The sequence below is a fragment of the Phaenicophaeus curvirostris genome, chromosome 11 (genome assembly GCF_032191515.1).
Source record: "Phaenicophaeus curvirostris isolate KB17595 chromosome 11, BPBGC_Pcur_1.0, whole genome shotgun sequence".
NCBI classification, from domain to species: domain Eukaryota; kingdom Metazoa; phylum Chordata; class Aves; order Cuculiformes; family Cuculidae; genus Phaenicophaeus; species Phaenicophaeus curvirostris.
In genome coordinates this window covers 3,948,416-3,962,819 of record NC_091402.1, presented here as the reverse complement: position 1 = coordinate 3,962,819, position 14,404 = coordinate 3,948,416, and the positions used below count along the sequence as shown (strand labels likewise).

Sequence of the window (14,404 nt, the reverse complement as noted above, 5' to 3'; positions counted from 1 at the left end):
TTATCACAACTTCAACGCACAGAAACAGTAGACTGGCATCAGCTCTGCTGGAAGTATCTTTCCCATACAGATTTCCTCAGTGGAGAAGGGCAAACTGAACACTCACTGCCCTCCTTGTGTTGGACAGAGAGAAGGTGGCTTCTTTTCAAGGTGTGCCTTCCCACATCTCTCCTTTCTAGCTGTTACCAAGCCTGTCACTGCCTTTCTTAGTCCACAGGGAATATATGATACAATAAATAGCAAAACATTTGCAGTCCTGTTCAGCGTGACTGGCAGACAGGGAAGCAGATGTATCACCTATCTCACCTTCACCCAAAATGGTAGGATCTGAACTAGCAAACACTAAGAACCCGTGATGCACTCACTGCACCTTGAATGTATAAAGCCGTAAGCAACAGGGTACTAAGGAGCTTCTTATTTTTGTATGCTCCATAATCAGAAAGCCACTTCAAGATCTTACTGCTTTTCTAAATTATAAGATATGTGCTTCTTTCCAGCCCACATTTCTTCTTGGTCCGTTAGTCTAGTTTGTTTCCTGTCTAGTTCTTTACCAGTACAATATATTTCCAAAAAGCACCTGTTCTGCATTCAGACCTTCATTTTGCTAAACTAAGCAAGACATGTTCTTCCAAATGCTTCAGCTACAGACTCTCCATCTGCCTGGTCAGTTTAATGGCACTTTTTGGTGCCTCATCAGCCTACATTCACCTTTCTTGAGGAGGGTGGGTGTAGATGATCCACAGCATCGTGCCTAACACCTACAGGAAGAGCTTCACTGAGTGTGTGATAAGATGTTGGTTTTTTCACTGCACAAACCTTTCCCATTAGAATTCAGTTAGTGAGCTCTGCATTTCTGACAGATGCATGTTATTAGTCCATAAAGAAATTACTTTGGACATTGCATTTAAGTTGCTGAGGGTTTGGGGTTTTTTTTACACTCCCTCATCAGTTTCATTCTTTCTGTGGGATATTTTGGTCCTGTAGTCTTCCAGCTCTGTATCATCAACAGGTTTGAGTAGCACACACCTACTTTTTTGGACCAACTTAAGTAACAACAAATTCTACTTGAGCCCCACATCCCTGTTACATCCTTCCCATTAGTTTTGCTTTAGTAACTGCCTGTCTCCTAAGCAGCCGCATCCTTACTGCAACATAAATCCTGCAGCATTAGTGCTTAACCTTCTCCAGTGTGACCTGTACACTTCCAGTTGTTAGAAATACCTTGCACGGATTTCTGTATTTCGTGAATCAGCTGGTTTTGATTTCCAAGATGAAGAATACCTGCTCTGACCAATATGAGCCCAGAAAGATCTTTCGTTTTGTTTCATTTTTAGCTTTTATCCCACTTGCCATCCTGCCCTTGCTGCTGTATTATCATAATCTAGGACACTTCACACATTCATTTACTATTGACACCGTATTTAAATTATCTAAATTACCTCTCTGCTTAGCAATCACATTTTTTCTTAGGTCTCTTGCGACTTAATTGTTTTACAATCTATTCTTGTTTCTTTTATGAGATCTAACTCAGCTCATATTTTAGCAATTCTCAATTGATCCTTCTACTTCTTGACCTGAAAAACATGTCTTTCCCCTCAGATATTGAAATACCTATGAAAAGCTTCTATCATTGCATTACAAAGAAAACCAAACGAAACCCAAAACCAACTATACATGCTCCAACTGTGGTTCACGAAGTCTTCAAACTCAGACAAATCAAAATCAATTTTTGCTGGGACTTAGTTTAGCATCTCTTTTGCCCAAGGGCTATTTCTTTGCCAAGTAGCTGGTTTTGCTCCCACCCATTTCAGCATTCTTCAGCTATTCAAAATTCAAGTCTGTATGAATCCGATCTGCATTTATATAAACATACAAGATAGAAAAAGAAATAACACCACTGATCGAATTCTAATACAACACGGTCTGAAGAACAACCAGATCTTTCCTCCAGTTCTGCCCTTAAAATTTTAAGGAGACTGTTTCAGGGAAGTGTAGAAAGGAAGGAAGTGCTACAGAGACATCTAGAGACATCTGTCTTCTGGACAAGTGGTGGGGTGTCTGCTCTGGCTATAATTAAGCTCGCTAATATTCTTAAAGACCATCGTGCAACCCAAGCATCAATTCTTATTCCCAGAGTTGAGAAATCACTGTAGGATACTTACAGCATTCATGTGGCTTAGAGATTTCCACAAGCAAAGTTGTATTTTTTAATTATAGTTAAATAAACAGTAAATCACCTTTGAACAGAGGACTGTAAGCAGTTCTGTATAATGTTACTATCAACATCAGCAATCCCTTCTCTTTGGATTTGATATGAAAGTTGTGTTCCATAAAATGAAAACTGAAAGGCTTCCTTACCACAGCAGTTACCACACCTCGGTTAGGTAATCCTAAACCATACTAAACACTGTCGTTTCTAGCTTCTTTACTACCAATTTTGCACTTTAGCCCTGAGCATCCAAAGAAGAATCTGTTCAGGGTTGTTTTCCCTGATACATATTCTGGATTCTAATCCTTGAATCCTTCCTGCAGCGTTTGAACTCAGCAACAGGTAAATTGTAGATCAGTACTGCGGCACAGGAAAACGTGTTTGTGCTGAAAGAAAGCGGTAGAAGGGTGAGCTTCTAGCCTGGGCAACAAAGGAAAAAAGAAAAAAACAAGAGTGGTGAATACATCTGCAGGACAGGTCCAGTCCAGCATCTGTGCTCAGAGACAGCGCTGCCTACAGGGAGCTGCAGCTCTGACATTGGCTCACCACCTCAGAGACGGGAGAAGTTGCAGTATGGAGGTGATTTGCCAAGGTGTTCCAGAAGAATCCTGGATTTTATATAAGACCCTGGCTTAGGACAGCAAACAAGGCTGGTTCAAAGCCTCTTTTTAATATCAGGTATCAAGGTTTCTGACTGTCTGAAAGAAAGATGCTTGAAAAGGACTGGATTAATGCAGACTACTGAAAAACCATGACTAAGATTTCTCAATTAGGAATGTAATGCTAATTAGTCTTTTTGGGTCAGCCTGGGTGGGTTGGCTAATTAGCAAAAGCAATATACCCATGTGATTGGCCTGGAGTGTGGGTGAGGTTCCTGGAAGCACCAGGTGATATCTGGTGAAAAAAAGGATGCGTGGGTGGTAAAATCAGGAGCTGCAGTCAGTGACTAGATAGGGGGAAATACATCTTCAACAGAACATGTACAAAGGCTCCAAGCTCTCAGAACAGTTGAGGTAAGAATTAGTGAGCTTCTGTAAGGTTTATTGAAAGCTTAATTTAGGATAAAATAATTTCTCTGTAAGATGGGGAGATATGCAGATTGCATAAGCACTGATGTTGTCATGTCAAGGCAGTTTGGTGCATGAGATAAAACCCAAGACCATTTCAACGCAGGAACAAATGGCAGATTTGCTTCAGCCTCAAGGCATGGAGGAGACAGAGGCCCTGCAGATGTTGTTTTAACATTAAAGTAGATGTGGATTTAAATTAACAAGCCTGCATTTTCAGTTTCTAAATAAAAGATGAGTTTTACCTACATAATCTTTTACTTTTGTTTTAGAAGAAAAGTAGCAACACTCATGATCCTGTGCCACGGTCAAGGAACCCTGTAGATTGTGTTGTGGCTCTTGGGAAGGCTGGCAAGTCTGTCACATACCGATCATTGTCATATTCCTTATAGAATAATATGTGTGCTTTCTAAAAATCACATGAAGTGTTTGGTCCTCCACAAGGAAACTCTCAGAGGTGCTTGAGCCCAAGTAGTTCTTTATGCTTTCCCTTTGAGGGCAGACGTGGTGTGTCACCCTGCAACTGCGAGGAACCACCGGCTCTGTCTGTAATCCAGAGCATCAAACGCCCCAGGGCTCGCAGAGGAAGGTGCCAGGTGCACCAGAACAATGGCTCTGGAATATGAAAGGAGTAAGCTCCTCCAGGGCAACTTTTCAAGATTCTGGGCTCATTCCCTGGCGTCCAAGTTGTTCCTGGTGTAATTGCCTGTTATTTCAGGGAGCTGCAGCGCATAGAGAGTGGATACCAAGTTACCGAAGCATGGGACAGAATGTCAGCTTTTATGCGTGGCTCAGGCAATTAGAGGAAGGAGAGAAACAAAACAGAGACAACTTTAACCCACACTGAAGTGCTTCAAAATTTTCTGGTGTCTGCGTGTTTCCTTATGAAATTTTTTTCTATATATCCTCATCCTTACAGTGATGCTTCCTGAGAACTAATCACTTAATATAAGGATTTTGCCTCGTGCATTTTGTGCGTATCATTTTTACTCTTTCTATGGTCTCCTGAAGGCTGGTAACTGTGAATGTTTAGAGTTCTGGGCCTCTCCTATGTCCTTTTATTTATGTAGCTTAAGCAGACGAAGCAATTTGCAACAGCCAAATACAACAGAGCGGTGGTGTAATGTTTAAAAAGCGTTACTTCTAGGTTGCTGCACAGGAATTCACTGCACTACGAGTAAGATTTAGTTCTGTAGTGCAAAGATCAAATACAGATCTGTTGGGAAAAACAACATTAAGCTTTGTAAGAAACATGTTTAATTAACTTTACATTTACTCTTTAATACATTCTTGATTTTTTCCCTCTTGACAGATGGCAATTTACTTTCTGGGTCCATAAAAAAACCCCAAGCTGTTAAATCCTATGATTTCACATGTTTCGCTTCTCAGAATATTAGAGATGGGCCTAAGACAAAGTCAGGATTCATATACTAATGTTCCCACAGGGTCCTCTGCTCCGGGGTTTTGGTTCAGGTCCATCTTTTCCTCCTGACAAGTATACATTTGAAAAGGATACTGCCAAATAGATCTCCTGTTTTGAAAAGTGAAGTATTACATGTGTTTCTAATAACATGTGAGATGGAGTAGCATGAAGTAATTTCAATTATTTTTATGATTTGTCTGTGGGGTTTGCTTCCTTCTTTCGTTTTGCTTAGCAAAACAGCTAACCTAGAGTAGTCAGTCTCCCTCCCCGCTTACAGTCAGCGAATCAAAGTTAAACTACCACTAGCAACAAATCCTGCTGTGCTAGTGCTTCCAGATACAAGTGAGTGCAATTAAAACCAAATTACTTCTTAAATCACACCAAGGTATCTGTTGAAGTCCATTTTCTATTCAGTCTATCTTAAAAAAGAGAACAGGAACAATGAGATACAGAAATGTTGTTCAAGGTGTTAGGAGGTGAAGGAGACGGACCACGCACCATTAGAGGTAAGATTTGAGGAGGCACCGTGTGTGTCAGGAGCACATGCTGCACAGGAAAAACCAGGGTTTTTAAGAGCTGAGCTTTCATTTAATTCAAGATTCATATATCATATGAGACAGTAACTCAGTTAGAAAATGCTATCTGGAGTACATTAAAAGTATATGCTCAGCCCCAACTAATAAGGAGATTTGTAATGAAAATAACATCAAATTAGTGGAAAATTGGAACTAAGCTACTCTAATTTTTTTTTTCTCTTCTGTTTTCTAATGTGTTTTCCAGAGTGGATCACTAAAGGAGCCAGAGCCAAACAAAATCCCACCTCAGCGACCACCACCTCAAGGTTGTTTACAGTACATTCTCGACTGTAATGGCGTTGCAGTAGGACCAAAACAAGTCCAGGCTACTTAGATAATTGAGACTAAAGGTTAAGGCAAAAATGAAAAAAAAAAAAAAAACAAAAAAAGAAAAGAAACAAACACGCAATCTTAAAAGCAAACATGAGTTTTGTTCAAATTTTTGCATTGTTTCAGTGCTGACCTGGACTCTGTTTTTTCTATGCAGTGTCAACTATACCGTCTGGTTGTTTACTTGTTCATGTCTGTGCGTGTAATGCTTACCTACCTTTCTCTGTAAAATGTGTGATTTCAGGGCTGTTGTCAACAGTGTACAAAGAATGTGCCTCCTTAGAGCCCCGTGCAACTGTACAGTATGGATGGGTAGACAGTATTTTTGGAGTATTATATATCGTTAAGTAAAATACCGCCAAGGTTCAAATCGAAATACTTTTGCTTACTCTGTGAGTGTGTGCACACTGTACTCATAGCCTTTATTTTTTGTGCGTGTGCATGACTACTAGGTAGGTGATCCATATATATTTTTAAAAGTCTAGATTAGAATTTGCTAGTGAGGCTTTTTAATTATAATTTTATAAAGGATGTTAATGTTTGAGTTTTACTTATACCCACGTGGAAGTCTAATATTTCAGTGACTCCATAAAATGCAGTTCTTCCCAAGGAATATTTAAAATATCTTCTATTTTACATACTGGTATTCATATTTTTAGTAATTCTGCATTAAATTATTAGCTACAAAGCTATGTAAATGGGCCACCTATGTGCAATATCTCCGTGAAAGTGTGAGTATTTAATGTATCCTATTTCAATTAAGTAGTACCTTTTGTTGTCACTCTGAATTAGTAATCTATGGAGATTTTTAATGCAAACTAATGCAAATACTTTCAAGAATCTTATACTTACCTAAGAATTAAATCCCGGGTGATTTGGTGAGAATTACCTCAAGGACTGTTAAGCTTCCTGTAAGAGCTCATTTTTGTCAGCTACTGAGGTGTTAGGAGACTGTAGACCAAGGTACCGTAACCAGCTGGGGATCTTGCCCCTTGCTTAGGATGCAAGACAAAAATGTCAGTGGTTTTCCCCACCAGCTCAGGTCTGCTATTTTAAACTGAGAAGTATCCACGTAGCTATAAAAGAAAAAATCAGTCCCGGCATTATCAACATAAGTAGTGTTTATAATAATTGCTGGAACTCTGAAATGGATAAAGACTTGAGGTGCCTGACAGCTGCTAGATTTTCTGTAGGTGAATTCTTTGTGATTTTTGCACAAGAACCAATTTATAATGTAACAGTATATGAAATACACAGGCAGGCAGTTAATCTGGTGTGAGAAATCTGGCCTAGGATCACAAGCTACACACTGCTAGCATACCATAAAGCTTAGTTGCAAGTGAGCCACAAAACTATAATCTTGAATGTGTACAGAGATGAGTAGTGGCCATTAGTTTAGTGCAAACAACTTTGTTTAAAGGGAAAACAGTCTTATGTTCTACTTCTGTTTTCCCTACAAACACTGGAAAAAATTAATCAGCGAGAATCATCATTCTTAGTGTTTCTTTTATTTGTACAAGCTGGCTGGTAAGATGAGAATTAAGGTATGCATTATTAGCTATTTAAATGTTTGTGGTGCTACTGTTTACTACCTATTGGTAAATTACATTAATATTTTGCTCTAGCGATCAGCATTTGTCTGGGTCAGTGATCATTCTGATGACGGCATTGGCTAGTTTGTTCTATATTAAGAAAATTCTACTTAGAATCAGGTTCACCTATCCTTACCTCCAGACACAAGCGAATAAACCATACTGCCCTGGGGTGAAGAAATGAATCTGATGGCTGATTTTATTTCAAGCAGTTGGTATTTTCTGCATGTAGTAGTCCAGGTATTCACAAGTGCTTTTCACACGACATTTGAGAGTTGTGTGTGCAAAGAAGAGATGGGTGTTGCAGATAGGAGCTGTTGACTGTAAAGGCTTTCCAAGGGCACACGCTATTACTCCATACCACAGCCAAGAAGCAAGCCAAACTGTCTCTCTGCATGTAAGCATGCTTAGGTGCAATATTGTGGGTAACAGGGAACAGATGTTCTACAGTGTAGGCTTAATGTTCAGTTTTGTTGAGTTATTTTTGGTAAAAGTTTCTTTCATGATTGTTGCCTTTTGTACAACCCAGCTGCAAGAAAGTGAGCAAATGCTGGAAGTGTGACAGCAGTATATCTTTTATGTGAAATATCTTGTACAGCTTAATGTGCAATAAAAGAAAGTTATATCTGTCTTCAGTGTAAAGTTTCTGGCATTCAAGCCTGTATGTACAAGTGGGGGAAAGAAACCTTTCTGGTTTTCGATATTGAGTGAAAGGAGACTAATAAGAAAATGATTCTTATTAAGATGTTGCAAGACCATGTTATCACCTTCAAATATTTCCTACAAAAGAGGTTCAAATTAAGAAACAATGAAGGCACATTCTTTAACACACAGGATGTGCTATTTATCTTTCTACACCACAACACACAGCTACAACTGTATTAAAACTTATTGAAGCATTAGTACATGCTGTTCTCAGACACACACTGGAATCTCACATAGTGAGTGGAAAGCTAGCTATACCAGCAGTTAAAACCAAATTGTATGTTGCAGCAGTACTTCCAGATGCGAAGGTTTTCTTTTAGAGACCCGAATAGATTATTAAGTCTTTTACTTGCACTAAGTGTCTATGCAAGACTAAAAAATCCCAAATATTCAGAATGTCTAGATCAGTTGTCTTCTGTATTTACTGTTCAACAAAGTGCTTACCCTGCCTGAATCATTATGCAAACGGATTGGTCAGAATTTCATCCTGTCCTTTCTTCCCCTTAACATAGACTTTCTGTGTGTCTTGTCACGTGCGAGAATACAGATTCAATTATAACAACAGGCACCCCGGAAAACCACATGCAGACATCTGATAGAGCAGCAGCGTGCCCGCTGATATCTGACACAGCACTGTTTCAGTCAGCAAAGCAGAAAAAAAAACCCTGTATGATGATGTAGCATCTCTCAGCCATGGATTTCACAACCTAAGTCTCTGCTGCAGGTTATAGTTTCACACTTGATACAGTATTTTGCCAGTATACTTCCTTCTCAGTGGGAAGATCTCCTTGGTAAAGAATTAGTAATAACTTTCTTGTATTTCTTGTAACGTGCTTGCCATATTTCACTAAGGGGTTAAATAGGTTATCAAAAGGCTTTAAATTAGCTGGAGATTTTCAGTGTAAAGTTGTTTTATTGTTACAAGAGTGACTCTAAGAGGAATATTACAGAAATAATTCACAAATTTGGAGGAATAAAAATGCAGTGACTACACAGAAAATAGTAGCTGTGTTGCTGAAACTGAAATTACTGGTATATTTGGTTATCTCGCAGCCCCTCCTGGAGCTGGGCCAAAATTGTACTGGGTGTAAATCCACTGATGTGATTTAAAGTCAGTGCTGCTACTGCTGGGATAAATTTGGTAGTTCTTGCCAATTTTAAGGATGAATCATAGGGGCTCCAAGCAAGTTACTAATGTACCAACTGTGATTAGTAGTATTGACTACACGAAACTGAAATCCATAGGAATAGAATTTTGCCTCGAAAGTAGAATTAATTACATTCAAGGCTTATTTTAAAGTGTTGGCTATGAAATCTTATACACCTCCTTTGATCCTATAACATCATGAAGTTTTTCTTGTGCTGAACCTAGGGGGCCCAGTGCAACCCCAAGGGATGCAATCACAAAGCCAGGAGCCATTGCAGCCCCAGCGCATGTACCCGCCTGGGCAATCAGCAAAGCCCTCAGCAAAGCCCTCGGCTTCGCAGCCACAGCGTCCGCCTGCACCTACAACTCAGCAGCCACGTCCCCAGGCTCAAGGTCCTCCCAGCACCAGGTTAACAAAGGAAGCCGAGCCGCAACCGCAGCCACAGCCACAGCCTGCTCCGCAGCCAGCTCCGCAGCCTGCTCCACAACAGAAGCCTCAGTCTCATCCACAGCTTAAGTAAGATCTGCTTTACCCATTTTCTTTTCTCCACCTAACACAGGTTTTGTTGTCATAGCTGTAATTTGGGAGTTGGTCTAATATTCAGAAAAAAAAAGTTCCCAAGCATCAAATGAGGTTAAACCATTTCCAAAAGCTTATTCTCCGTTGATGATTAGGAAGACGGACCATTAGTTACATCCTAGGCTGAACATTAGGAAAAAAATTTTCACAGAAAGGGTCATTGGGCACGGGCAGAGGCTGCCCAGGGAGGGGGTTGATTCACCTTCCCTGGAGGGGTTTAAGGGACAGGTGGACGAGGTACTGAGGGATATGGTTTAGTGTTTGATAGGAATGGTTGGACTCAGTGATCCGGTGGGTCTGTTCCAACCTGGTGATTCCATGATTCTACGATCCTAAGCATTGCATTTATTAGTTGTGCAATTCCTGCCCCAACTAGGTCTGAAACCTCTTTGTCTTCCTCATATTCGTTTTCTCCTTGTTATGTCACTGACTCATGGTCTGGGTGTGCTCTCAGCCTGCACAGGGAAAAGGAAGCCTTATCTCTTTAAACTTTTAACCTCTCAGTCACTCAGACAACAGATCCCAGTTTCAAAAGGCCTGTCTCAGAACCAGTCCTGGTGAACATGCTGGGCACTGGCTGCCAGGTTGTGTTTCTGCACGGTCGTGCTTCGTGCAGGGTTGTACGTTGCTGTTGACGGTCCAGCACAAGTGATGTACAACCCAGACACACCGTGTGCCAGCGATGCCCTATCCAGCCAGCTGCAAAAAAGCTCTGTATCACCTCTCACTGCTTAAACCCAGTGAACAGAAAACACGGGGCAAGGATTAGCAGCGATTTGCTGTTTTTTCAACATAGAGATCCTTACACACACTGTTGCCCATAGAGTCACAGGCACATTTGACTTGTTTTGGTAAGTACAAAGACTGGCACGTAGGCTTCATTGTATCCAAGTAACACCGATCCCCTTTTTTCCACCCACTCACACACTGATGTGAGCATGAACCAATTCTGAATTCTCACCTGAGCACAAGTCAGTGGAAAAGATGTGTTGGGTGACACTGTGCAAAGATGATTGTATTTTCCTTGCCTTCCTGGGACTGTGTATTCTTTACTCTGTTTTATAATCATAAAACTCAACCTAATTAATCAATTATTAAATATAGGTAGAGATTAGGGAGGTCAGTTTTCTTAAAATGACTCTAAACTGGTTCGAAACAACTTGTGAGTTGCTGATGTTTAAGAAAAGCAGTTAAGCACAGGTACAGAAGAACTGTACCCTATACCATGTCCCAGCTTTTCCCCTTTCCTTTAGTTCCTTGTTCAAATCTAGATTCATTCCTCTTCTCTTCAAGTAGAAGAGAATGGCCTCTATTTAAAGTAAAATAAAAAAGGAGAGATTAAACTTTTTAAGATGTAAGCCATAATAAGAGTAGTTGTTCTAACTTTGAAGAGCAGTTTTAGGTCCACAGGGAGACTCAGATCTCCTGCCTGTAGGATTAGCTCTATTTGCATGTGTATGCTTTGTATTCACCCACATGCTGTTGCCTGACCTGTATGTACATGTTAATAATCTGTGAATAAATATTTAATTAGGCTACTTATTGTGTTACTAATCAAGTCAAGTGCTGCTTCCCACCCTCCCTCTTTCAGTGAGTACAAACAAACATTTATCAGTCTATTCTCATTAACACAACTATAATTTATGAAAAACCTAAAACGCCCGTAGCACTGTTTGCTGTACATTATTAGTTTGGGGGTAGAGGAGTTGCAGACTGTGGAGACTATAAGACAATCTGACTAAGATAAAAAAGAAATCAGTTAACTAGTTTTACTAATGCATGGATGTCATTGTAGGAAGATTATAACTTATTGATGTTTTCCATTTAAATTCAAGCCTACTTTTTAAATATTATTTTATCTGACAAGTCATGAGTTAAGTTTTAAACTCCAAACATTTTCCTTCTTGTCTCTTGTTCCTGTATTCATGCTTACAGAGACTTACACTGCAGTTACACAATAGCACTGAAACCAGACTAGCATTGCTCGACTAACTGCTTATAGAAAAGAAAACTTAGATCTGATTTGGGTATTATTTGAAAATATATGAAGTGTTTTTAAGCATCCATTAAGGATCAGATGTCCAATATATATATATATGTATGTAGAGAGAGCACATTACAACTTTAGGAAACTATTATTGATAGACCTAATTTTAATTTGTTCATAACTGTTCACAGCCTTAACGGACACAATTATTGATCACCCTGTGTTGGAAGGTGATTTGGATTTAGCAGGCAGGACCCCTTTTTCCTTATGTTCTAATTTGCATCATCCAGTTTACTGGAATATGGTGTTTCAGCTCTGTAAAAAAGCAGCGTGTTCTCTGAATAAAAAGATCATCCTTCTCAAATCAAAGCGCAGGAGGAATCAAAACGCTGCACCTAACTGTATTGCTTGTGCTAAATGTCCCTTCTGTTCCCCTCTCTGCATCTCATGGGTGTTTTTCGTTTTCTTTTAATTTATACGAATTATCTGTGGGTGGAAGCTGGTAGACAATACAAAACATGTTGCATTTTTGTCTTGCAGCAAGTCGCAGTCTTTGACAAATGCCTTCAGTTTCACAGAGTCGTCCTTCTTCCGATCGTCTGTGAATGAAGATGAGGCAAAAGCTGAAACTATTCGAAACTTGAGGAAATCCTTTGCTAGTCTTTTTTCTGATTAGCCAGCTTCATCTAAACGCACCCAGCATATAGTCTAAACACTACATGAATGTTACATAGGTTTTGTTTTCCCTGTGCCAGTACCCTTCTCTACTGTGCTAACTGTTGTATTGAGCAATATGTTAAATTTGCAGAACAGAAAAGGATAGAAGGAGAACTGTGATGAGATACCATTCAGGAACACGTGTAAAAAGCTGTAAAGAAGGAAGGGTTCCATTACTAATGCAGAATGCCGAATTCTAAGGTCCTTATCCATTGTAATATTGTGGCCTTACTGTGACTGAACTATATAATCCTATTTGAGACTCCTTTGTAGACGTGTGTTAATAAAGCATTGAGTAATGGGTTTCTCCTTGCTCTACCCATTCCCAGTGTGCTGCAATGCATGTGTATTTTGTGTGTAAATGTTTTGTACTGCAAAAGTATAGTCTTGACTTGTTCTTGCCTCCCAGACTTAGGAGGCAATTCACACTGACATTCTTGTCGAGCCACATAAATAATGTGAGAAATTGAAGCAGTTTCTTCCTCCTTATACAATCTTTCCGTCAGCTGGTCGTAGAGTTCTGATGTATTGCTGAGAGTTACCAGTACACTAACTCAATGTCATAAATAGAGTGTATATGTACTACTGTATCTCCATATGTCTATTTAAATTGATTTCCAAGCTGTAACCATAACTGGGTTTAGTTGCAAAGAATATGCATGATGTTACCCTTATTTTTGTGAACACCTTCTAATAAATGTAAAGTCCCATGCCTGATTTAAAAAAATGTCTTCTACAAAACTTGTTTCAACATCTATATATATTGTCTATTTTGACTGATATGAAAAGAGTAGCCTTATGATTGTAAAATATCTGGACACAAACCACAACTGTAAGAAAATAAACTATCATAAATAATTCCTTTTTTGAATCAGCATCATGAAAAATAAATTCTAGGAACTGCATTTACATTTTCTAATAAGATACGTATTTTAAAAATATTTCTCTAACTTGAGAAAACAGAATTGATCCCACACTTTGATGCTATTTTTTTTTCTATAATTATCTAAATCAAACTCATCCAAATGATTATCATGTCAGTCTGCCTATCATAAAGTGCACACTGCACTATCCCTTGCCAGGGAACAGTGCTAACACGGGAAAGAAGAATAAATAACTGAGATCTTAGAATGTCCGAGGGAGAAAACGAGTAACACAATGTTAACTTAAAATCCCTTTGGGATTTGTAATGGGTTTGTAGAGGTACATCTGCTTGCCTCGGAAATTTTACCTCTTGTAGATGTGATAGGCAAATTGCAGTCGCCATTTGATGACACGAGTCCTTTCAGCCGCTTTGAATTCCTCTGGGTGAAGAGCCTGGCTTGGGCCAGGTGGTTGGCAACAAAGTATGGAAACTTTAATCTCCGGTGATGCCAGAATTCAGTTTGTATATTAGCACCTGATAGGTCTCTGTTTGTCAACAGAGTCCAAGCTGATGATCTTAGCACACGTATTTCCTGAAAAGCAGGTGTGTCCAAATCACTCACAGGTAACACAACTGACACCCTTCTTGGACTGATGATGAGGACTGACACAATATCACAGCTGGACAATCAAGCCTACAGCAATGCTTTCCTCCAGCTTGAGGCTAAAGTGAATGTATGAGTAAGTTTGCACTGCAACGTTACAAATGTCGAGTACATAGCATTGCTCTCTACATGATGAGATCTTGGTTGCTTTGATCAGCAGGTAACCCTCATCTTCGTGGAGCAGCCCTCAGAGAAGCTGCTGTTGAATTCACAACAATTCTCTTTTCTTTGAGGAGGAATGTACTGTGTGCAGAAGCCTGTAGTTCATATGACAAATTCTGTGGCAAAACAGAATGCTTTAACTGCTGTTAGTTCAGAAATAGGAGCTATACTTTGATTTTTCAAGTGCTGTCCCCCTCCTGCCCCCCACTGGAATGAAACACCCTTCCCTGGGCTGCAATAACAACCATGAGCAGCTATGGAGCCTTTTATGTCCAAGAAGCACTTTACTTTTAGATTAGAAAGATTAATCAAAGTTGCTAACGCAAATTAATTACTGCTACAGAGAAAGCATAGTAATTATGCATAGTTTGGCATGGTTCA

General features: G+C 39.6%; 1 protein-coding gene across 1 annotated transcript in view; it reads left to right on the top strand.

The window, feature by feature from the left end:
- Positions 1–13,181, top strand: part of SYN2 (synapsin II) — a 192,915-nt gene extending 179,734 nt beyond the window's left edge. The window contains exons 11-13 of the mRNA XM_069865687.1: positions 5,480–5,540; positions 9,274–9,565; positions 12,156–13,181. Of these exons, the coding sequence (XP_069721788.1) occupies positions 5,480–5,540; positions 9,274–9,565; positions 12,156–12,291 (489 nt within the window). The 3' untranslated portion in view covers positions 12,292–13,181. The remainder of the gene's footprint in view (positions 1–5,479; positions 5,541–9,273; positions 9,566–12,155) is intronic.
- Positions 13,182–14,404: the final 1,223 nt, after the last annotated feature.